The following is a 25,925-nucleotide window of genomic DNA, read 5'->3' on the forward strand; positions in this document are numbered from 1 at the left end:
GTTAGAAAGAAAGAAAGAAGAAATATTAGTTAGAAAGAAAGAAAGAAAGAAAGAAAGAAAGAAAGAAGAAAGATTAGTTAGAAAGAAAGAAAGAAAGAAGAAAGATTAGTTAGAAAGAAAGAAAGATAGATTAGTTAGTAAGAAAAAAAGAAAAAAGAAATATTAGTTAGAAAGACAGAAAGAAAGAAGAAAGATTAGTTAGAAAGAAAGAAGAAAGATTAGTTAGAAAGAAAGAAAGAAAGAAGAAAGATTAGTTAGAAAGAAAGAAAGAAATAAAGAAAGAAAGAAGAAAGATTAGTTAGAAAGAAAGAAAGAAAGATAGATTAGTTAGTAAGAAAGAAAGAAAGAAAGAAGAAAGATTAGTTAGAAAGAAAGAAAGAAGAAAGATTAGTTAGAAAGAAAGAAAGAAAGAAAGAAAGAAAGAAGAAAGATTAGTTAGAAAGAAAGAAAGATTAGTTAGAAAGAAAGAAAGATTAGTTAGAAAGAAAGAAGAAAGATTAGTTAGAAAGAAGAAATATTATTTAGAAAGAAAGAAAGAAGAAATATTAGTTAGAAAGAAAGAAAGAAAGAAAGAAAGAAAAAAGAAAGATTAGTTAGAAAGAAAGAAAGAAAGAAGAAAGATTAGTTAGAAAGAAAGAAAGAAAGAAAGAAGAAAGATTAGTAAGAAAGAAAGAAAGAAAGAAAGAAAGAAGAAAGATTAGTTAGAAAGAAAGAAAGAAAGAAAGAAAGAAAGAAAGAAAGAAAGAAAGAAGAAAGATTAGTTAGAAAGAAAGAAGAAAGATTAGTTAGAAAGAAAGAAGAAAGATTAGTTAGAAAGAAAGAAAGAAAGATTAGTTAGAAAGAAAGAAAGAAAGAAAGAAAGATTAGTTAGAAAGAAAGAAAGAAAGAAAGAAGAAAGATTAGTTAGAAAGAAAGAAAGAAAGAAGAAAGATTAGTTAGAAAGAAAGAAAGAAAGATAGATTAGTTAGTAAGAAAGAAAGAGAGAAAGAAGGAAGATTAGTTAGAAAGAAAGAAAGAAAGAAGAAAGATTAGTTAGAAAGAAAGAAAGAAAGAAAGAAAGAAGAAAGATTAGTTAGAAAGAAAGAAAGATTAGTTAGAAAGAAAGAAAGATTAGTTAGAAAGAAAGAAGAAAGATTAGTTAGAAAGAAGAAATATTAGTTAGAAAGAAAGAAAGAAGAAATATTAGTTAGAAAGAAAGAAAGAAAGAAAGAAAGAAAGAAAGAAGAAAGATTAGTTAGAAAGAAAGAAAGAAAGAAGAAAGATTAGTTAGAAAGAAAGAAAGATAGATTAGTTAGTAAGAAAAAAGAAAAAAGAAATATTAATTAGAAAGAAAGAAAGACAGAAAGAAAGAAGAAAGATTAGTTAGAAAGAAAGAAGAAAGATTAGTTAGAAAGAAAGAAAGAAAGAAGAAAGATTAGTTAGAAAGAAAGAAAGAAAGAAAGAAAGAAAGAAGAAAGATTAGTTAGAAAGAAAGAAAGATAGATTAGTTAGTAAGAAAGAAAGATAGATTAGATAGATAGATAGATAGATAGATAGATAGATAGATAGATAGATAGATAGATAGATAGAAAGAGATAGATAGATGGATAGATAGATAGATAGATAGATAGATGGATAGATGGATAGATGGATAGATAGATAGATAGATAGATAGATAGATAGATAGATAGATAGATAGATAGATAGATAAGTTCATTAGTACATATAGAATGGTAGTTTAATTGAGTCTTGGGCTTCAGGGAGTTTAGATTTGAGTTTTTGTGTTGTACACTGCTGGGCCACCGTAGCCTTGGCTCAATTTGAACTGTTGCAATGAAAGTCAATGGGATTTTTATGATTTTTAATATTAATTTTTAAGAAATCTGAAAGTCAAATCAGTCTGAAAAGATATAGCACACTAAGTCAGAACAGTCTGAAGGTCTGACCCGAGTTTGGAGTTTGTAGAGTTAAAGCTCTAGGAGGAGTAGCAGTCAGAAAATTTTGGTTAAGAAAAAGAAGAAGAAAAAGAATAATAATAAGTTTAAATAGGATTTCAGTAAGTTGGCTTTCACAAGCCAACTTAATAATAAGTTTAAATAGGATTTCAGTAAGTTGGCTTTCACAAGCCAACTTAATAAAACCTAGACCAAAAAGGAAAGTTGTCCCATGATTTACTCACCCTCAAGCCATCCTATATGACCATCTTCTTTCAGACGAACACAGTCGAAGATCTTAAAAAATATCATTGTTCTTTCAAGCTTTATAATGGTTGTGAATGGAGGTTTTGATTTTGAAGTCCGAAAAAGTGCATCCATCCATCATAAAAGTAATCTATACGACTCCAGGAGGGTTAATAAATAGATATATATAAATAATAATAGCCTTCTGAAGCGAATTTGTGCTAGAAAAATATCCATATTTATAACTATAAACTAAAATAACTAGCTTCCGACAGACGTCCGTTCGCATCGATTCACGGCGAAAGAATACCTGACCTGACGCGTGGCGTATTGATGAATGCGGAAGCGCAGAAGATAGAGCAAAACAAAACACCGATCAAGAATTAGAAGTTTAGAAGGAGAATTTTTAAAGAGAAATGTCTGAGGATTTTTGATATAAGAGAAGAGGAGTTTGAGTTTGTTGCCCAGCCCAATTAGTTTGAACCGCGAGAGGCATCAAAGCTTACGCTACTCTTACATCCTACGTCATACATCGCGTCAGGAGTTACTCCTTTGGCGTAAGTTGACTTGCTAGTTATTTTAGTTTATATAGTTTTAAATATGGATATTTCTTTTTACAAAAACTCATCGCTTTGCTTCAGAAGGCCTTTATTAAGCCCCTGGAGTTGTATGGATTATGGATGGTTATGATGGATGGATGTGTTTTTTTGGACTTCAAAATCAGGACTGCCATTCACTACCATTATGAAGCTTGGAAGAGCAATTATATTTTTTAATGTAACTCCAATTGTATTCTTCTGAAAGAAGATAGTCATATACAGCTAGGATGACTTGAGGGTGAGTAAATCATGGGATAATAAAATTTTTGGATAAACTAACCCTTAAGGAATAGGGATGTTACACTCACAAACACCTTATTATCAAACACCTCACTCGACAATCAACAGATTTCCCTTCGCCCGCCCCCCAACACTGTCACTCACGTCACAAGTCACGGCCAGAAGTCAAGACTAAACCAATTCACCTTGGTGAGGTGACCCACATAATTGTTTTGTATTACTTATTTTTATTAGCCATTTCACACAATTCAGAAAAACAAAAGTTTGCAGGAACTATAGGCCTGTATTTATAATATTATGAATGAAATATGCGTTATTTTGGAAGAAAGTCGAGGTGGTCTGACTGACTTTAGCCCACTAATTCCATTAGAGTATTGCTGATACAGTGCTCCTGCTACGCGCTGCCGCTGCATGCAGTGTGTGAATGCTCTAATCTGTTAACATGGGCGCCGAAAAAAATACGGACTGCTAACGCGTGCAGTGAGAAACCGGCGTCACACACGTACGGCACCTTCTCAGCAAGCAGGGGCGCCAATTTGCCAATTCCCCACACAGTGAAATGATAGATAATAGAAAACCACTTCGCCGCACAGAGGATTTTTTTTTAACTGCTCGTGCCGCCCCCCATGTGACATGAAAAAATGCCGCCCCGGGCGACTGCCCGGTTCGCCCGTGCCTAAAACCGCTACTGTATTCATCCAGTCTGTAGACTGCAACTGTGCCGTGTTTTTACTTTGAAATTTGCAGAACTCACATTAAGCCATATCGCAATTTCTGTTTTCTCTGTCCCCAAATTTAAGACCTCTTGAAATTATAAGACTTTTATTATACCATTTTACATATTTATGACTTTTTATGGCCTTTAATTTGATGAAATTTGAGGAAATGGGATCTGGTTATTATAAAAGAAAAACATGCAGAAGGACCATTGGATGAAATTTCAAAACTTGAGCATGGAACAAAGGAAGGGTGTGGTTAAAAGGATGTGGTTACAGAATTTCAGAAGTGAAAGTTTATTTTCGCATAGATAGTGTTGCTGTTTTGTTAATGTGATGTTTTCTCTTAGACGAAGGGCTCAGTGCAGTGGCGGATTCCTCCCTCATGGAAGCTGCTGTTCGGCAGCGGGATCCCGCCTCTTCTTTTCTGAAGCGTGGCTGAAACATCACGTTTGCGGCTGGTCATGCTTTGTCAGCTCTGCTGAACTGCAGATGTTATCGTTTATAACAGGAATCAGAGAATCATGGATGTTCAACTGTCAAACTGCACAAAGCGTTAAATACACATTTTGCTTGTAAATAAGTGAAATAGATCAGAAATAATAACCTGTAACATTATTTTTGCCAAATTAAGTGTCCCGTGTCGTTTTTTCTTATATTGCTAGTCATGCTGATACTTTTTCATCTCTCCACCCATCAGTTGATGACAGAATAGTTCTGGCTCTCTTCCACTTGAGTTTCCCAGCAGTGTAGCAGTTCTTGTAATGTGACGCAGCTCTGAACCTGCTGTGACCAGTTGTGTGAGACACTCTGTTCTTCTGGGAAGAAAGTGAAAACATTTAAAAGCGCCTTCTATATAGTTTGACAATGCTTTCATTGTTGGTGTACCAAGAATGACCATGCTAAAAGTGTAAAGTCATGTCCCATCATTGCTGTCTTAAACCTTCACAGAACACAGTGATGGAAATGAAATATTATGGGTTTAATCTAACAAAAATGGTCAAGAAACTTCCAGGTCATATACTGGTGTTTAGGGGCAGTAAGATTTTTCCTTAAAAAAAGATGTACTTTTATGAAATTGATCAAAAGTGACAGGAAAATGGTTATATAAGATTTCCATTTAAGATAAATGCTGTTTTTTTTAAACTTTCTATTCAACTAATCCTGAAAAAATGTACCACGGTTTACACAAAATTATGAAGCTGCACAACGGTTTTCAACGTCATTGATAAATCTAGAGCAGCAAAACACGTATATTAAAATTATTTCTGAATGATGTGATGGAAGACCGGAGTAATGGCTGCTGAAAATTCATGAGAAAATTATGTTTTAAAATATATTCAAATAAAGTTATTTTAAATTGAAATAATTCACAATACAGATGAAACTCGAAAAATTAGAATACCGTGCAACAGTTCATGTATTTCAGTAATTCAAATTAAAATGTGAAACTAATATATTTAGTATACAGGTCCTTCTCAAAAAAATTAGCATTGTGATAAAGTTCATTATTTTCCATAATGTAATGATAAAAATTAAACTTTCATATATTTTAGATTCATTGCACACCAACTGAAATTTTTCAAGTCTTTTATTGTTTTAATACTGATGATTGTGGCATACAGCTCATGAAAACCCTCAAAAATCTCAAAAAATTAGCATATTTCATCCGACCAATAAAAGAAGTGTTTTTAATACAAAAAAAGTCAACCTTCAAATAATTATGTTCAGTTATGCACTCAATACTTGGTCAGGAATCCTTTTGCAGAAATGACTGCTTCAATGCGGCGTGGCATCGAGGCAATCAGCCTGTGGCACTGCTGAGGTGTTATGGAGGCCCAGGATGCTTCGATAGCGGCCTTAAGCTCATCCAGAGTGTTGGGTCTTGCGTCTCTCAACTTTCTCTTCACAATATCCCACAGATTCTCTATGGAGTTCAGGTCAGGAGAGTTGGCAGGCCAATTGAGCACAGCAATACCATGGTCAGTAAACCATTTACCAGTGGTTTTGGCACTGTGAGCAGGTGCCAGGTTGTGCTGAAAAATGAAATCACATGGAAGCATGAAGTGCTCCATAATCTCCTGATAGCTAGCTGCATTGACCCTGCCCTTGATAAAACACAGTGGACCAACACCAGCAGCTGACATGGCACCCCAGACCATCACTGACTGTGGGTACTTGACACTGGACTTCAGGCATTTTGGCATTTCCTTCTCCCCAGTCTTCCTCCAGACTCTGGCACCTTGATTTCCGGATGACATGCAAAATTTGCTTTCATCCGAAAAAATTACTTTGGACCATTGAGCAACAGTCCAGTGCTGCTTCTCTGTAGCCCAGGTCAGGCGCTTCTGCCGCTGTTTCTGGTTCAAAAGTGGCTTGAGCTGGGGAATGCGGCACCTGTAGCCCATTTCCTGCACACGCCTGTGCACGGTGGCTCTGGATGTTTCTACTCCAGACTCAGTCCACTGCTTCCGCAGGTGTCCAGGTCTGGAATCGGTCCTTCTCCACAATCTTCCTCAGGGTCCGGTCTCCTCTTCTCGTTGTGCAGCTTTTTTTGCCACACTTTTCCTCCCCACAGACTTCCCACTGAGCTGCCTTGATACAGCACTGTGGGAACAGCCTATTTGTTCAGAAATTTCTTTCTGTGTCTTACCCTCTTGCTTGAGGGTGTCAATGATGGCCTTCTGGACAGCAGTCAGGGCGGCAGTCTTACCCATGATTGCGGTTTTGAGTAATGAAACAGGCTGGGAGTTTTTAAAAGCCTCAGGAATCTTTTGCAGGTGTTTAGAGTTAATTAGTTGATTCAGATGATTAGGTTAATAGCTCGTTTAGAGACCCTTTTCATGATATGCTAATTTTTTGAGGTAGGAATTTTGGGTTTTCATGAGCTGTATGCCAAAATCATCAGTATTAAAACAATAAAAGACCTGAAATATTTCAGTTGGTGTGCAATGAATCTAAAATATATGAAAGTTTAATTTTTATCATTACATTATGGAAAATAATGAACTTTATCACAATATGCTAATTTTTTGAGAAGGACCTGTATATATCTATATACATATGCATGATTATACTTTTCAGAGGGCCGACATTTCTGTATTTAAAATCCTTTTTTTAACTGATTTCATGTAATATTCTGAGATTTTGAATTTGGGGTTTTCATAAGCTGTATGCCATAATCATCAAAAATTATAACTTTTGCACGATATTCTAATTTTTCGAGTTTCACCTGTATTACTTTTTTCATCAAATAAAAGCAGACTTGGTGAGCATTAAAAGACTTCTTACAAAAACAAGTGTATTTAACTCCTAAACAAGAAATGTTTATGTTAAAGTCTATTTAATTACAATTAAGTTCTCTCATTGTGAAATTTTCATAATTAAGCATATTATAGTAATAGAAAAAGTGGAAAATGGGTATTTTCAAGAATTTTTACAGGAATATTTTAATGAATTTGTTAAAGTAAAAAACAAACAAAAAATATTTTACAGTAATAACAATAGCATATTTTCCTACATTACAGTATTAAGGATTTGGGGGAAACAGTCCTTAATTGTCACGAAAATGTCACCATGTGAAAGTTAATGGTCCTAAAAAGGCTACATTTTTATTTCAGGGTGAATTATGAACTGGACTTTCTTCATGAGATATACCTTCTCACTAAACAAAGTGATCTACCAGCAAGGGAAAACAGAATATTATTGTAAAATATGTCCAGCTTAATCTATAGAGAGATGAGCAATAATATTACTTCAGTGGTTGACAGCCTGGAAAAAGTGAATGAAGCAACACATCGTTACAGAAACTAAATGATAGCAGTTTTATTCATGGATGCTACTCTTGGATAAAGAAAAGTAAGACTCTTCAACATCAGACAATGCTGGTTTGGTCTGTTTGTTTTAACCAAATGCAATGTCTCCTCATTTTGTACAATCAAATTGTTTTTTTTTACATCTCATAAGGTACACTATGTACACAATGTGAGGATTCTTCAGTACAAGACGTCATCTAACAATCTCACAAACTGGATTTGAGCATTCAGCCCTGTAGATATTATAGGAAATTTCAAGTAATTTCATATAAAAAATAGAGCATTTCATTTTGCCTCTGAAAAAAAGTTGTCTAAAAATAAAATCTGAACAGCATTAGAAATGCATAGAACAATTTCAGATCCTGCTGCTTTTTCCCACAAAACAAAAAAGCAAAATAAAAAAAGACACAAAATAGGTCCAATGAAATTAAAACCTCTTGATATTATTGAGCTTCATCCACTGATATAGTGCTGGTGTGTGCTGTTGTTCGGAGTGGAGAAACCTTCTTGAGGAGTTCATGCTGTAAACGGCTTTTAAAAACATAGGGGTTGATGGGGGAGGATTATGGGATGGAGATCTCTTGCAGAGGTTGCCATGGAGTTAGATGTCACTGGTTGTTCTCGCTCTGTCAATACAAATCACAGAATGCAAAGTCAAATATGTTATATTTCAAATCACAATGTTAAGAAGGGTTTCTTCACCCAAAAATGAAAATGAAGCATTTACTTGCCCTCATTTTGTTCTAAACCTACATGACTTTCTTCTATGGATCACAAAGAAGAACTTTAGCTGAGTTCACACCTTGTTGTTCCCTAATGGGAAGTTCCAAAAATACCTGGCAGTCAAACGACATGAGAACTATCTGAATAATATCTAATAACTCAGTATTAGGCTGCGATTACATTGGTAAAAAAAAAAAAAAAGGTTTTTTTTTTTTACTCACATCTGATACAGATCAGACACGTATAAACAAAAATCCGCACAAGATCTGCTTTTTTCGCATTCGTTCTGAGCATTCGATATCTGGACGTATGACCTACGTCTAAACAAGCACTGTATATCTGATTCTTCTCGGAATTCCAAGCCACCGCAAGGTGAAGGCGACACATTTACCCACAACGCTAGATTTTTAATGTCGTAATATGAAGCAGATGTGCCTCTACGCACTTGCACTAAACTGCTTTTTTATTGAGGTGGAAAGTTTATATATTAAGAAATTGCATACACACAGAAATATTCAGGAGCATAGAAACTGCCCCGTGAATTTTATAAATAAAGCACTTTCGCTACTAAAAGCTACATTGTATTTCTCAGCAACACGATGATAACTTCACTGTTTTTGTAATTAAACTCACATCTTCTCTATTACATACGCCCTGTTTACACCTGGTATTAAGATGTGTTTTGGTTGATCGGACCACAAGTAGACGAGGGAGAGACATTACCGTTTACACATGGTGTCTTAATCTGTCTCTTTCGACCACTTCTGCCCTGATTTCTTCGAAGGGAGAGTCTTATTATGTATGGGCTTATTTAGATCGAATGGACCAATATAATAAGCTCACCTAATTTACACATGAACACGAAGGAGATGATGGAAAAACTTACTTAGACTGCTCTGATAGCCACCAGACCACGCTGAATGCTGTGAGTACGTGTTATAAATCAGGAATGGTATGGTACATTTTTCGTCTCTTCAAACTTGGCTCTTCAGCCGACAAAGTTTAAATCCCGTCAGGCTAGCCCGCTTCCCAAAATTGTTTACGCATTAGGTCAGTAGGCGAAGAGTAGGTGGACTTTTCTGGCTGTTCAAACGCATTAAACCACATGAACATCTAAACTACAAAAGCAATCCAGTCGAATGCGTTTGACTACCTCTGGAAGTGGTCGAAAGTGGACAAGCTCAAAATGTTGTATTTGGCGATGTCCACTTGTGATCTGATCGACCAAAATACATCTTGATACCAGGTGTAAACAGGGCCATAGAGATGCTGTACAGACGCAGGTAATTCACACTCACAATCTCTCTCTCGTTAATTCATTTGATAATAATCTTACCCCGCTACTTTATTCACTTCAGAATTCTAGATCTTTACTATTTTTAATTACCGTTATTTTTCAGTCAGATTTTGTACTACAAACATCTATGACAGCTTTTAACCTACCCATGCTGGCAAATAATGGTGGCACTTCCCGACATGATATAAATAATTTTAATAGCACGGTCATTCAAAACCTGAGGGTCATTCACATCGCATAGTAAAACGATCAACAACAACAACAGAATCATTTTTGGCGGGGATTAATGTAAACACAGATATCGGATACCAGTCGTGTCTAAAGTAAATATAAACAGGTGGGACCAAAATAAATAAATTTGGATATGGTCAAAAGATCGACTCTGTGCATTAAGACTTGGCGTGTAAACGCTACCTTAGACCATGCGGCTTTTATCACGTGTAAATGAAATACGACATCAGACTGACATAATATTTGCATGCATTCCGTGGCTAACCTTCAAATGTGTTCCATGATATAAAGTCTTGTGGCAATACATTTCTGCTGCAAGAGTAAATGACAGAATTTGCATTTTTTGGGTGATCCCTTTAAATAGCACAGTCAATATATATATATATATATATATATATATATATATATATATATATATATATATATATATATATGCAATATCTGCCACTGATTGACAGTCTATTAGGAAATAAATGGTAGTTAATATCCCAACATGCAGCAGGGGCATTAACAACCAATAAGGACCAAGCTCTTATTACTGTGACAATTACATTCAATATTGTTCCCTGCTCCTTCACCCCTTTTGCTAAAAAAATTACTAAAAATGATGTTATTGTTGTCCAACTTTATTTTTTAGCGCTTTTAATACATTTTCTATATAACTAAATTTAAATAATTTTTCAAGGAAAGTTGTCCCCTGGTTGAGAATCACTGATTAAGACTATTTTGTCCATCTTTAGCCATCTGACTGATACAAATATTTATCCACTGGTATTTATTTATCCATCCAATGACAAATAATTAGTGGATTCATTTCACAGTTGTTACAATTCCAATAAACAAAATATTGCAAACCTGTGTGTGATAAAGGGGGACATGAAAGTGTGAGTGAGGGAAGTTTTATTATTGCTATACATGCATCTTTTTGGTCAGACTCAGAATGGCAGAATTAAACAAAAATATACATGAAAATCTACTTTAGTGACACAATTAACCAATCAAAACACACTCTCAGCTCAGTCTGCAGAAACCTACCAGTGCTGCACACAAATCACACACCCACAAAATTTGAGAAATATTTCACTGAGCCTGTGCGAAGAACTCTGCCACATTTCAATATAGAAGAACCATCAGGTTTAAGCTCAACACAAATCTACGGCCCTCAAAAGACTAAAGTTTTTGTTTACATTTGGTTTAAATCTCATTTCAAGTAGTAAAGGCGAATGTCTAAATCTGAGGAAAAAAGCTAAAACATCACACCATGCTGAAGCTCAGTCTTAAAACGCCAACAGCCACGGCCATAAGAACAGCAGCAAGCTCCAAACCAGCATGTCACAGCACACAAGGCTTGTGTCTGGCTCTCACGTACAGCCTGAGGATTTTGAGGAGCCTGGTCAAGCTTGTTTTTTACAAATATCCTGCAGATGTGCCGTTGCTGCCTCATTGGGGAGGTTTCCCAACAGGGCAGCACTCGCTGTGTCACGTACAGCAAATACAGCCCAGACTGAAACCATAATATAAGACACAAACAAGCCTCAACACAATGCTGATTTAACCCCACACCCTGTTCATATGTAACATATGACCTCTTTACACTTACAAAATTGCTGAAGGGTGAATCTAAAAATAAGAAATGACAAGTTAACTAAAGAAAATTAAGAATATGTTTCCCCCCCCAAATTATGATTAGTGTAATGTAAAAAAATCTAACTTTAACATGCAAACTAATGATATTTTAAACGCATTAATACAGTTGTAAAGTACAGTTTGTAAGTAAAGATCATAGTAGTATTTGTTATACTGAAATTAATTTTATTACACGAAAACATTGTATTACAGTGTATTACAATAATGAGCATTTAAGGGAGAATATGCTTGTCATGAAAATGTCACAATGCAAAAAAATCATCGTTTTTTAAATAGGTTTTTTAAAACTAGCTCAGTCTGATTCCATCAGCATCCCACTAACCTACTCAAATCTGAAATCTTGCCCTCTTCTGTCAAGAGATCTGTCATACTCACCAATTTATGATGGTGGATATTGTAAACTTGTACAAAATAAATAATCCAAAATAATGATCTGCTATCATATTGGCCAAAACGTCTATACAATTTATTATTATATTATATGAAGATATTATAAATATAATAGTATTATCAGTGATGCCAGTTGGACTCACATATTACAGTAAGTTCTGGCACACACAGAGATTACAAAGGCACACGAAATCACCACTCAAATTTCTCCTGGGCAGATGCCACATATCAAACAGAGTGAAGAACAGCTGTACAATGATCCGCACTGGTGTACCAGCGCTGATTCTGCAGGTGCTGTTAAATCACAATACAACAGAGATATTTTGTGACATGAGTCTGCAAAAGGCTTGGTCTCTGAATGTCCCAAAAGACACAATACTAATTTAAAAGTCTAGTAAGGCCACCTGCATCTGAGACACTAAATACCAAATGACATTATGAGAACTGAGTGGGTTGAAGGATCTGTGGGATTATATGACATTACATACACATGATCAGACATGTTGAAATGATTCACGGAGTCAGTGAAAAGTAGAGCACAATAAAAATCACATTCCTTCCAGACAGACAGTTTCACCTTTTTCTTTTCTTATCAGGGTCGTTGATCCTGGGTTTTGTCTGTTTCTGAGTCTTCTGGATGGGGTTGGACATTTTCTCATCTCTTGGTCTTTTATGACCACTGAAGAGAGAAAAGAGTGAATATAACATGACAATGTGGTATTTGAACAGCATTCTTAACAAGGTTCTAGGCAAGTCTAATTTCCAGTAAAAAGTATTTATTTTCACAGCCTATCAGAATATAATAGACATTTAAAATAGAACTATGTGGAGTAAGATTTTAGACTAAAGGCATTCCCCAGTAACAGGGCTGCCCAGCACGACAACAGAAATGAAAAAATAAAACCAAGCAAGCGACAATGACTTGGCGCATGTTGCTTGTGGCTGCATGTTGTTTGGACAAATCCTAAATATGGCTATGGAAGAGATAAGACTTCATGGTGTTCGCCTTGACAAGTTTCAATCTATTAATTTAGGACACAAATTTGGTGAATCCCAGGGAAATCTAGTGCAGTTCATAATTGACCCCAAAAAGGGAAAAAATAAATAAATAAGACAAATATTTAGCACTAAGAAAATTAAAGGTGAATATGTAGTTTCTGCGACACCAGTGGCACCTTTAGTGGAATCAGAAAAATACAGCTAATTTTGCAAACCTCTTTTGCGCCTCCCCAACTCAAAAAACACAAATACAGCTCTTTACAAGTGTTTGTTTAGGCATCTCTCAACAGGTATAGACTACTTTCAATAAAATATCCAACATATTAGGAATACTTTTAGCTATATTTCCATGCGTCATGAGTAAGCAATTGAGTATGCTAATAAAACTGTCTAGAGCAAACGCGAGCATCTCGCTTATAATAAACCCATCCAAAGTATCTGCACTGGCCCAGGCATATACAAATCTGTTTGAATAAGCACATTTTGCAAATGCCTCCAGATACATCAATTTATAGTTTTTAGTATGAAAGTTTTACACTAAACATTCTTACAGTAATTTTAAATAATTGTAATACATTGATTTAAAGTAATAACATGGTATTATTTTTAAGTAATACCACAATGTATAAATGGTTTTAATAAAATAAATATTTTTCAAATTATAGTAAAGAAAGTTTGGTGGGAAATGTGCTTGTCTTGAAAAAACACAAAAAGTAAATGATCTAATATGCCTTGTTTTCTTAAAGCTAAGTTATATTTCTTAGTCCCTTTTTGGGGTGAAATATGACATGACAGATTTTGTAAGATTTATCCAATTATACAAGGAAATCAGTAATCCAACCATTCTAAAACATTAAAATGGTAGAATAATCCTGGGATTCATTTGGCAACCAAATCCAGAATCTGAAATCATGCTTGCCGATTTGTGAAAACTTTGTTAAATCAAAAATATACAATGTCTTGTTACATACATGGTTCGAGCATCTCTGTCTGGTTCTTTATTGGGGGTCTCTAGGCCAGTTTTCTTGCTTGTTTTTGAGTCCATCCCATCCTCCAGACGAGACAGCTTGCTGCCATTGTAGCGTTCTGTGCATTTAGGAGGCTGAGGCGGCGGGGGAGACTCAGATAGGGGCTCCTGGTCCTCTCTAGAGAGCTCTCGCCACTGTTTCTGCACACAGCCATAAAAAACTCATAAACACAAACACAAACACAGTAAGTCTAGTCCAGGGTCCAGTTACTGGTGATTCTGTTTAAAATACTCTGGTGATGACATGCCTGCACAGAGGAGTCTCCCATAATGTACTTGGCACCTTCCAGCACAGCCATGTATGAGAAACGCAGCTGGTCGGGGGTCTGAATCAAACCCATCCGATACTTCCTCATGTCTAAAAGAATCTTTTTGATGTCCACCTCCAATGGGTCTTTTCTCTTGTCCATCTGAACACATCAGTGATAGAGGAAAAGCAGTGATTAATTAACTCTAAGTCTGAGTGGGTGACAAATGGAAAAAAGAACAATATATACTCCAAGCCTCATGAGAATATAATACCGCATAGTATACTCTAACTTATGATGTGGCACCACCATCGCGTATATGCGTATAATCATGAGAGACTAGTAGAGTCACTGTCTAATTCAAAGGTTTTTGTCAAAGGCTAAAATGCTTAAAATCAGACAACATAAATAAATGTATTGTCTGTTTTGTATACATATAACTGTAAATCAGCCTTTCAGTGACCTACAGTCCACAGCAAAACTGAAAATTGCTTTGATGGTAGAACAATTTGCAGAATTTGCCATTACTAAATCACAAAAAAAACATGACAGTTAAAATCCTGTAGGCTCCAAGTTTTAGAGATCCAACTCACCAAGACAAGACAAGTGTCGACCAGAGAGAACGTTCCAGATCGCCCAATTCCGGCACTGCAGTGGACCACTGCTGGACCATGGTCCATCCCAAGTGAACCAGACTCTCTCACCTTAAGCAGGAAATTCAGAAAGCTGGCTGGGGATTCTGGGACACCAAAATCAGGCCATGTGGTATAATGAAAGTGATAGATCTCTCTTCTCTCCCCTGTCTAAGTGGATACAATTAATTAAAAATAAATAAATAAAACAAGAAAAGTATAGGATATTACAATTGCTAAAACCATAGAATTGCAATTAAAATCTGCCAAAAAATCTTATAGAAAGTGCATTCTGTAAGCATGAATGTGATTTTAAGTGTTCCATGTGAGAAACTTACATTTGCATTCTGGAGTTCCAGCACTCTGGTGGTGTAATATGACTTGACGTCCTCTGACACTAGTGTTACCACAAAACGTGTGTCACGGAAGGACATCTCTCGTTCTTCTTGTGTCGGCCAATATTGTGCACACTTTTCCTGCATTATGGAATGTGTGGAAATAAAGAAATGTAGGAACAGATTTAGATTTTTTTATTTTTATTTAAACTAAGTGGTAAAAACGTCCTGATATCAAAATTGTTTAAAACCTATAAGAGGGTCTACAATCTCCAAAAATATATGACTGTATGAAAACATTTGATAGTTATTTGAGTTAACTGGCCAAAATTAGAATTGTCCAACATTTTAATTTGCCGTTAAGAGTTTCAGTTACACACATTTCAGCAGAGTTTCAGCATTTATCACAGAATATACAGTGATTATTGGGGCACTGACAAATAAAAATAATCTGAGACGAAGATAAAAATCTAGTTGTGCAAAACTTCACAAGAATAATCTTTGCATTATGAAATATCCTTAAAAAGAAAAAGAAAAAAAAAAAAACTTGATAAATATCATGAATTTTGAATGGAGAAATGTTTATTTTAAATTAGTTCATCATTTAGCCATTAAATCATGGTAATTATAAAATGTATGAATTGCATTTTTTTGTATAGTTTTAGTAAATTACTAAATCTGAAAAAAAACCTACAGATTCTAAAAGTTAGACCTTTCCAAAATATGTCATATTATCCGATTGTGAAATATACATATTAATAGTATAAAGGGAAAACACTACATGTTTAAAATGCCAAAAACCCACTCAAACTGCAAATAGACTCATTTATAATAAAGTGTTATAAAAAATACATCAATATCATACAAAAATAAACAGGATGGCAATTCAGCTGTAGTAGTATTTGGTTGTCAAGGCAACATTTCTTATTTTTTGTTAAATTCTTTCATCTAATATTTATATTTTATTTCAATTATAGAAAAATAGTTGGAATAGTCTTAACAGCGCTGTGTCTTCTGCAGTATCTTCATTGTCTTAGTTTTTAAAGATACAACTTACGACTTACTAAGATTCTGCTGAGCTTTCTAATATTAATTAAGAGAAAGCCTTAACATTTTATTGTTGTATGAATGTGTGGAGGCTGAAAGTGTGGTGCTTTTTAAAGAGATAAAGTTTAGATCAATGATGTTTACCGAGCCTTTTTCTATTACTCTGTTGAGCATGATAACTGCTTTGGTCTTCTGCTCCCAGATCATCAGCCAAAAGTGACCACAGGTGTTTCTCAGAGGACCCTGAAAATAGAGAAACACACACAAAGTTTGACAATAAGAAGGGATGGGCCACAGTGGTAACAAGAATATGATTAATGTAATAGCTCCTTAAAGGGATAGTTCACCCAAAAATGAACATTCCGTCATCATTTACTCACCCTCAAGTAATTCCAAACCTGTATGAATTTCTTTCTTCTGCTAAACACAAAAGAAGATATGTGACCCTGGACCACAAAACCAGTCACATGGGTACATTTTTTGAAATTGAGATTTACACATCACATGAAAGCTGTATAAATAAGCTTTCCATTGATGTATGGTTTGTTAGGATAGGACAATATTTGGCCGAGAAAAAACTTTAAATTTGTTCATTTATGTTTGCGATTGTGCTGAATTCACTCACAAAAATAAATGTTTTATATATTTATGGTAGGAAATTTACAAAATATCTTCATGGAACATGATCTTTACTTAATAGCCTAATGATTTTTGGCATAAAAGAAACAATGTTAATTTTGACCCATATTGTTGGCTATTGCCACAAATATACTCGTGCGACATGTGACTGGTTTTGTGATCCAGGGTCAAATATTTTAAAGAACTTTGGTAACCAAACAGTTGATGGGCCCCATTGACTTCCATAGTATAAGGGGGAAAATACAATGGGGGAAGTTAATGGGGCCCATAAACTGTTTGGTTTTAGACATTTTTCAAAATATATTTTTTATGATCCACAAAGAAATTTATACAGGTTTGGAACAACTTGAGGGTAAGGAAAGGATGACCAAATTTTCATTTTTGGGTGAACTATCCCTTTAAGCAATATGAACCCAACTTTATATTTTTTCAGGGCTTTCTTAAGGTGGCAGATGAGCTGACAAGTCATTGAGTAAAGCCTAGTTGATTTTCAAAACATGTAATCTTTCACATCTCTAGTAGTGCTGGGCGGTAAATCAGCTCATCCAGTATACTGGTTTCAAACTCATGAACGATATGTATTTTTCAAATACCGCCATACTGGTGTGCAGCTGAAACAATGGCTGTATCTATTCAATGGCCAAAAAGAGCGATATATAGAGTGTATTGAGAATGGACCTCTATTAACTGCACACCTTTCTTACTAATAACTTATAATTTTATAACACAACAATAAATAACATAGAAAACTATCTTTAATATTGCAAAAACCATGTAGAGCCCTATGATTTCCACAATGCAGATGGAATCATGGAATCCAGTTATAAATGGAACTTATGGTCCTTTCACACTGAGCGCGATGCGATAAAGCTAAGCGAATCGCAAGCGAACGGAGCTTTCACACTGAGCGCGAAACGATTGTTTGCCTTCAGCTAATTCACACCTGCACAATAGGTGGGCCTGACAGAATATATTTTTCCTAATGTATGCATCTAGTATGTTTTCCCATTTGGTTTTAACCTTGTCTGCTGCACTACACACAACAGTAAATTAAAATAAATAAAATGTGGTACTACACAGAAACCATCATGAGGTGTGCGTGTAATAACTTCCGACTGCGATCTAAAGTGTATTTTGATTTAAAAAAAAGGGAATATTTGCATGGTGTGTAGTGTTTTATAATAAACTGAACACTACACCTTCTTAGCAGTTCTCATTTCATTATGGGGCGATGGGAAAAAAACAAATCAGCACGGTTTTCAGCGTCTGCCATCTCACTATACGAGGATATGGACACATGAACTTCATCGGCAAAGCTGCTATCGAACTATCGCCATATCATATACACACAAACTCAAAGGTCTTCACAACAACCTGTCAAAATAAAAGTTGGGTATAACTTGAAGAAATTACAACAGAAATATTACTGTTGGACAGTAGAGTATACTTCAAAGTAATATTAATAATAATACAGTTTAATAAAACACACAGAACCAGAAAGGTCTTCATTACAACCTGGCAAAATAAAAGTTCAGTCTAACTTGAAGAAATTATGAAAGAAATTGCACAGTAAAATGTACGTAAAGTAATAATAATACAATCCATTAAAACATTATTTCAATGGAATATCACACAAGTTTTCATTCGTGTTTTAATTTAAACAGTAAAACTACCAAAAAATGAAAGGGATTATTAAATTTTCATTTGATTGCATTTTAAGATTAACTAAATGTTGTAGGTTGCAAAACATTGTAATAAATTTGTGTTTGTCCTTACAATGTTTTTATATTCTCTGTACTCCTGAAAGTAAAATAAGCTAGAAGAAAAAAAAGAAAAAAGGATATACCGTGAAACCAGCAGATTTGGTCATACTGCCCAGAACTAATCTCTAGTTGTTAGCGATGCAAAATCATTAAATGGCAAAAAGTCTGGCACACCTACACCTACATTTGTTACAAAATATCAAACCAAAACCGAATTTCAAATACCTGACTAATGTATTTTAGAGCTGTGTGACCTTTGAAATGCTACCCACACAAATTGGTTGGTAATAGACGTGCGTAAAACCTACCACCTGCCTACATCATCCTGTAGTAACATCAATGTAAAGCAACTGCCAGCGGAGTGAAGATAGCCAATGGTGTTGAATCTAGAGGAGTAACACACAGGTTTTTTTTACTAAGAACTGCTATTTTGTGTGCCTGAGAAAAGCCATTTTACCACAGGATTCTCCAGGGACCGTCCCTGCAATTAGTCTACCAAAAATAAATTTAGACAAAAAGTGCCTGCTTAAGGCATCTTAATCACAACCTTAAAACAAAAGCTTTCTAATATTGAAAACTAGAGCTGCATGATTAATTATTAAAAGTTTGCAATCTTGATTTAAACACTCTTATTTCTAAATGACAAAGATTCAGCAAGATGCCTATTAAACCTTCGATAAAATCATACCAGAATCCAGATCTGCGTTGACACTGCTGTTGACCCAGAAAAAGCAGTTGTCATGTATAGGTATGAAACAGCTTCCCAACAGTCTTTTCAACCACACAGTATCATTATTTCTGTTACAAATATTCAAATGATCAGAGAAGTACTGGAATAAAAGTTTATAGTTCACATTAAAAAACCCACTACTCTCTATGGTAGAACAAATGTCGACCAGAGAGAGATCAAAATAGAACAAATCACCTTTTAAAGCTTATAATAACGATTGCATCGATCACATCGTTATGTCACTAGGTGGCGACAAGTGACTTTAAAAGTGTATTGTTTGACATTGAATCATTCATTCAAGAGATTTGTTCAAAAGACGCTGATTCATCTAGTAACAAAACAAGTGAAGTATTTATGAGGGAGTCATTGAATCATTCGTTCAAATCAATCTAGCTGTTGAACACAAAATAGAATGAAATATATTATTGTGCAGAGTTTTTAAAAAGACTTTAAGACCTATTTTATGACCTGCACAAGTAAGATGAATACCATAGAGAACAATTAACAAAATAAATCCTGTATCTCAAATCAGATTCTTTACGTAATTAAACTGGGGCACACCTTCAGCTGCATAACAGGTTAAATACAAGTTTAAAATACTCATGACATGTTTTACAATATATACTCAATATATACACATGTATTCAAATTGTTTTATGTACAAAGAAATCAATACATACGAATTAGAGAATAGTGAACTTGATACAATAACAATGTGTTTAAAGAAAGACAATAAACACATTATTTTGTCAATACTCAATACTTGTAAAATCTATATAATGAATGTGTTAAATAATGTACTTTGTCTTACCTTCCTATGAGCTACAAGAGTTTACGTTAAATTACATGCCAGATAGAGTTTGTGTAACAAAAATTCTAAACTTATGCATAATCAGGGGTTTCCTGGATTGAAAATATTTAGGCGGCTGCCAAAATGAATATTTTTTCTGCCAAAGATTTATTTGATAACTTAAAGTGACGATAGCGATACCTGGCGTTCTGCAGTACCAGTACCCGCTGATAGCCGGCTGCTTTAAAATGTTCCCACGAGTGTTTGGGTAAGTGCTCTGTGAACAGTGTTAAAGGTTTCTATTTACATCCTGTTTTTGTAGCGTTGAGCAATGTAGCCAATCACAGACAAATCTGTTGTGTGCATAAACGCAATGGCCAGTTGTTTAATTTAGTCAGAATCCACTCAAAACGGCTGCTTTTTTTGTTCAGCATGCTCGCAAATCTTTTTATTATAACCAACAAAGTATAAACACAGTGTCAATAAGAGATTCATTGCACAGCTTCATTGATTATAACAGGAGTGTTCGCATGAGTGTAGCTGTGTGTACCTCGCATTGTAATTGACAGCTTCAGTGATAGGCAGTGATCTTTGCTCGATTTCTGTATATATATATATATATATATATATATATATATATATATATATACAATTTTTTTTCATGCTGCTAACTACACATAGCAAAGTTTCTGGATACAACTATATTTAAATACAGACTAACAGTGAAAAACCATAGCACTGAACGGAACAAAACAGTCTGATACGGTATGCCAAATGATCCTGAAAAACCCTGATAACATGGGACTTTTAATTAAATACAAGGCTTATATAGACTGGGACTCTTTTTTTGAAATGTCTATGCTCTACTACTTCCAGCTGCTCATTCAAAAAGAAGAGAAAGATCAAATCTGCCCACTTATAAAGTTCTATAATACATCCAGAGTATATCAAGTAATATTGGCCTAAATGTGCCTTATTGCTTGATTGTGAACTGATATGAAATTGCGAGCCTGTAGAGCGTGCAACAGCACCACGTTTTGACTTTGAACATGTAGCGCTTAACAGTGCTTTAAGTGGGCCGGTACCACTGATCTATATAGAATGACTGGATAGCTCATGACGTCATAAACAGTGAAGCCACCGCGCCGCCATATTGGTAATCCCTAGTGAGCTCACGCGTTCTGTTGAATCAATAGGAAATTTTATGATTTGACGGAAAAAACATTGCCTAACGAGACACAGTTTTTAAATCTAAAGCATCCCTGTACATTCTCACAACGCAAACATCCTAAGCATTTAAATGGGTATTTGTTTAAAGTCGGAAATTTTTCCAGCTTATTAAAAAACGGCAATTTCTTTGCAAAAGTAATAAAAAGCTGTATGAGAACACTAGTCGGCCTTCACTGAAGAGCTATCTTCACAGGTAAGAAAAACAGTTTGATACTATTAATTATATAGTGAATGCTAAAGACCTATATTTTTGTGAATTGGTGAATATTCAGGTGAATATTGTTTAGTGGCCACAAATTAATAATACCTCGGCACCTTATACTAATTTGTTCCCTCGTTTTACTATATTGTGGCCACGTTGTAATTCGTTAAATCAAAACGAGGGAGGGAATTAGTTCAACGTGTCCACGATTTATTAAAACGAGGGAACAAAGTCGTCGTAACAACGAATTATTTAGATCAGTGGACAGGGCGCATAAGAACGAGCAGAGAAAGAGAGCCCCGGCCGCGCGCGCACACTCTCTCACCGCCTTCAACGAGGTCGGAAGACCGATTGTGTTTTATAGATTAATAGTTTGTCCATATAAAGTGTTTGCTTAGCAAGTACATGTTCAGGAAATGCATTATACAAATTGTATGGGTTAATGTAACTGTAAACGTACTCTGCACAAAGCTCTTTTTGAAGCTGTTAAATGGTGTCGCTATTGGACACTTAATTGTGATTATTGCTGCTCTGATGTTTCTTATAGGCTACTGTTGACTGTTTTATCGTTGCTTGTTAAAGAAGCAGCAGCATTACGTTACCGTTACTCTTGCCTCGGAGAAAACAACAGGGGCATAGCGACAATTTTGCATATAAATAACTACTTATAGGGCTTGAATTACAACCTGTGGCAGTTTTTCTACATCCTTTTGTGAACGTCGTTTGACACTTGTATGCTGCTCAGCGGTTGATTCATCTTTAAAGTGCCGTCGGGCCTACCAATCTCTGCATAACGGGCGTTGGAGCCCTCTGCTGGTAGGGAATCATAAGATGGCTGCTCGAACACTTTCGGTGGCGTCACTGCCTGATGACAGTTAAGAACGTCATGAGCTATCCAGTCATTATATAGATCAGTGGCCGGTACGCGCCGGTACTCAGTACCGCCACTTCCAAATATAGCTCTTGAGCGTACCGCCACCTCTCCGTGCGCCCAGAACGGGCTTTTAGCGTACCGGTACGCTCATTTGCACATCTGTTTTAATCCTTTGGCTGCGCTGTCGCTTTTCAGAGCGCCCTTCACAATGCACGCTTCCTAATTCGTCCCACCGAGAGCAGAGACTACATTACCCATACACCCTTGAGTTTTACAAGTGAAAAGAGCATGCGTCACTTTTGCCGCTGTCAGTAGATACGTTTACATGGACACAATCGGAATGAAATCAATACGATTGATGAATCTGAACAAGGTGTTTACATGAATGATAAATAAAGTAATCGGGTTGATGTGCGTGTTTATATGTCACAAGTTTCAAATCCAATCTGATTTTTTGACATGCACAAACTGCACGAATATGCAGAGTTTCCCGCTGTTCGCGCATAAATATTCTCCTCTATTGGTTCTTTATTTATTTTAAACAGCAGACTAATATTAATTCGTCTCTGGTCATAATTTAGAGCATATTAACCGTTTTGCCGTGCTGATCACGAAGTAAAAATGCCCTCCCCGCGGATGAGAATCCACAAAAAGGACTGGTGGGACGTTGTCCTGCTTCACTTCACATACGCACGAGTAAAATGAGAATTTTAGAATGACGGGAAGCTTATTAATATGACACTTTATTCAACAGGAAAAACAGCTCGTTCCGCGCGTTATACTCATTATGTTTATTTAACGTCATTGCAAATGTGCAGTCCTTTCAGTTTCGGTTTTCAATCAAGTGTTTACATGTTCTCTCGATCGGATTACATAAGGGATAAACCACCCCTTTCAATCCGATCGAAATGTCATTCGGATCGAGCTCAATCGGATCGATTAAGGTGTTTACATGAGGGTTTTTTAGTCCGATCGAGCCGTCAATCCGATTATAAGTGTCCATGTGTCAATCATGGTGTCAAATCAACGTGGTCCGGAGAGGGTGTGTGAAACGGGTAAAGAAATGAATGAACCATAGCAAGACTCATGTTTATGTTCTACTGTCCTATGGTTATTATGTTATTATGTTTTATAATTTATTTAATGTAGCCTACATTTTGTTCAAAATGTTTTCAATACCCTTTTGCACATTTTATTTATGTTCAGTAGCTCTTTCTAGCTCAAGCAAATCCACAATTAAATTATTTTTTATAAGGTCGTCTGTTGACTGTAAATATTATATATATATATATAAAACCCCTTCAATATAGTTGTTGTTACCTCAGGGTAGGAGGGGAGTCAGCAAAAAAATTAAAAAATAAATAAATTGTTAATAATAGAGTACCGGCACCTCTTTTGGGCCACTTAAAGCACTGGTGCTTAAATTTTTTTACTTCAGTAACGGCTTCATGAAATGTAATAATAACATTAGGCCATTTCATGATTCCTGTTTTTTTCTGTTCTGTCCCTAAATTTAAAACCTCTTTAAAAAAGGACCTTTGTTACACCATTTAGGATATTTAATATATTAACAGCCTTAAATTTGATAACTGACTTTTTAAGGACACAGGGTAACCTTGTCAGCTCTGTATGTTTGGAGCTCCAAGAGTAAATTTAATGGTCTGGGTGGAGTTTACTTACCTGGGTAAGTATGTATCTTCTCTGGGCTTCTTCCATAACCACCAGGCTGGCATTGATGTAGTCATTTTCTGTGTTTTCTAATTTCACCCGACTGTGGTCAACTGATATGTTTGGAAAAAAGGGGAAACAATGTCGAATGCAATATTAAGTCATTACATTACATGAGGAGAAGCATCATGCCTAGAACCTAGGCAAACCTGACATTACTTACATGGGCTCACGTCTCTGTAACGGTTTCTATTGCGATTCTCTGGATACTTGGCCACTTTGAAAGCACACTCGTGTGACTGGTTGCGTATTTCCTGAAAAAGAAATAAATGCAAAGCTTCAAAACAACAGTTTAATTAGGTCATCATTACTGAGTAATTACTAATTAGATTCATCAAGTTTCATTTCAGTTAATTTCCCAAGTCAACTGCCCATGTCGGGAAACACAGGACAGGAAAAGCACATTTAAAAGAAATTAGCTGATCATGTCGATTGTGACTGCTTCCAGAAATAGTAACATTATATTACTGGAAACGTTAATCAAGGAAGCAACAAGTTTGTTTCGTTAAGACAAACTCCCTCAACAACAACATACATTTATGAGGCCTATAAAAATATGCTTGTTTATTTAGCACTACAGGAGTGAATGTTTAGAAATCCAGTTAAATGTTTTTAATACTTCTTTGTTAAAGAGTGTATAGGATACTAATGTATGTGAAGAATAATTCAGGGCAGTTGGATTTAACAGACTGTCCGGTTTTTTATGTTTCCGGATGACATTTAGTCAAAGATATTAGGAAAACGTAACAGTTGCTGTTTACAGTAAATAAAAGTGTTTAGGTCAGAAATAGCTAACAGCTGTTATTCGTATAACATGTACGATGGGAATGTTACATTGTTGTCATTATGTCTGTCCCAAAACCGTGTGTGTTCCCTACCAAGACAGCATTTTTGTCGTTAAAATGTTTTGATTTCAATCTCAGCCTAAGTTACACTGCGTTTTTCTGTTGTCATGACAAAACAAGTATAATATATATACATATATTTATGTTTTAAGTAATAGTTAAACAAACAGACTCAGTTCCCAAACATGCTGTCTAGATAGGCAGTCTGCTAGATTCCGAGATACAGTTAACGTTAGTTAACGTTAGTTTCACTCACAACACTTCAGTTTACAACAGAGCAACCACCATAACATCCTGGTTTTACAGCTTTACTTTCATTTTATCCCCATTTCAACAACCTTAAAAACGAAGAACAGTGAGAGCACACTGAATTTAAGTTAAAAAAGAGACAGATAAAGGATATAAAATGACATTTCTCAAACGGCTAACTGTAGATTGCGTGGCTCATTAGCATGCTAACGTTAGCTGACTTAGCTTCACTTACTAAATAAAGGTTCTGCCAGCGGCCCTCTGAATCTATGTCCTCAAACTCCTGCTCCATATCTCCGTCAATTCTCTCCGCTTTAAACTTGTTTTTTTATTATCAAGAATGAACGTCAAAACTGTAGAAATCACTCATTTCTCGTCCTCACACTGAACCGTCAGAGAGTCTGTCAGTGTTTGTCCGAGTCGCTGACATTTGCGACGACGAGAAGCTCAGTTCTCTGCGCATGCGCGGCGTGGAGAGCGGCGCTGGTCTGCTCATGCGCATTGAAAGACTGATGCTAATAGTTCAGCTCATGGCGAACATTTTTACATTGTTCACGGTTGTGAAGTAACGAATTACAAATATTCATGTTACTGTAATCAAGTAGGTTTTTTGTCAGAAAATTTACTTTTTTTGAGTAGTTTAAAATTTGTGTAATTTTACTTTTACTTGAGTACATTTTAAGTGATGTACGGTACTTTCTCTATTTTCCTTCCGTTTGTGGTTTATTTTTATTCATCACCGTGATTGGATCGAGGAATCGGTCTCGTGA

General features: G+C 35.5%; 2 protein-coding genes across 2 annotated transcripts in view; one reads left to right on the top strand and one right to left on the bottom strand.

Moving 5' to 3' along the window:
- The window catches only part of psmg2 (proteasome (prosome, macropain) assembly chaperone 2), a 16,185-nt gene extending 11,842 nt beyond the window's left edge, over positions 1 to 4,343 (top strand). Inside the window, exon 7 of the mRNA XM_077196571.1 lies at positions 4,065 to 4,343. Within this exon, the coding sequence (XP_077052686.1) occupies positions 4,065 to 4,145 (81 nt within the window). The 3' untranslated portion in view covers positions 4,146 to 4,343. The remainder of the gene's footprint in view (positions 1 to 4,064) is intronic.
- A 3,171-nt stretch (positions 4,344 to 7,514) lies between these two features.
- ptpn2b (protein tyrosine phosphatase non-receptor type 2b) lies at positions 7,515 to 25,645 on the bottom strand. The gene is made up of 10 exons (XM_077196572.1): positions 25,391 to 25,645; positions 24,225 to 24,315; positions 24,014 to 24,114; positions 16,250 to 16,348; positions 15,062 to 15,199; positions 14,685 to 14,894; positions 14,092 to 14,253; positions 13,788 to 13,984; positions 12,395 to 12,496; positions 7,515 to 8,155 (listed from the first exon to the last, which is right to left on the bottom strand). The coding sequence occupies exons 1-10, from the start codon at positions 25,445 to 25,447 to the stop codon at positions 8,131 to 8,133; spliced, it is 1,182 nt and encodes a 393-aa protein (XP_077052687.1). The 5' UTR covers positions 25,448 to 25,645; the 3' UTR covers positions 7,515 to 8,130.
- Between the last annotated feature and the right edge of the window lie 280 nt (positions 25,646 to 25,925).

The sequence above is a fragment of the Siphateles boraxobius genome, unplaced genomic scaffold (genome assembly GCF_051911475.1).
Source record: "Siphateles boraxobius isolate OS27281-9 unplaced genomic scaffold, OSU_SipBor_1 35, whole genome shotgun sequence".
NCBI lineage: Eukaryota > Metazoa > Chordata > Actinopteri > Cypriniformes > Leuciscidae > Siphateles > Siphateles boraxobius.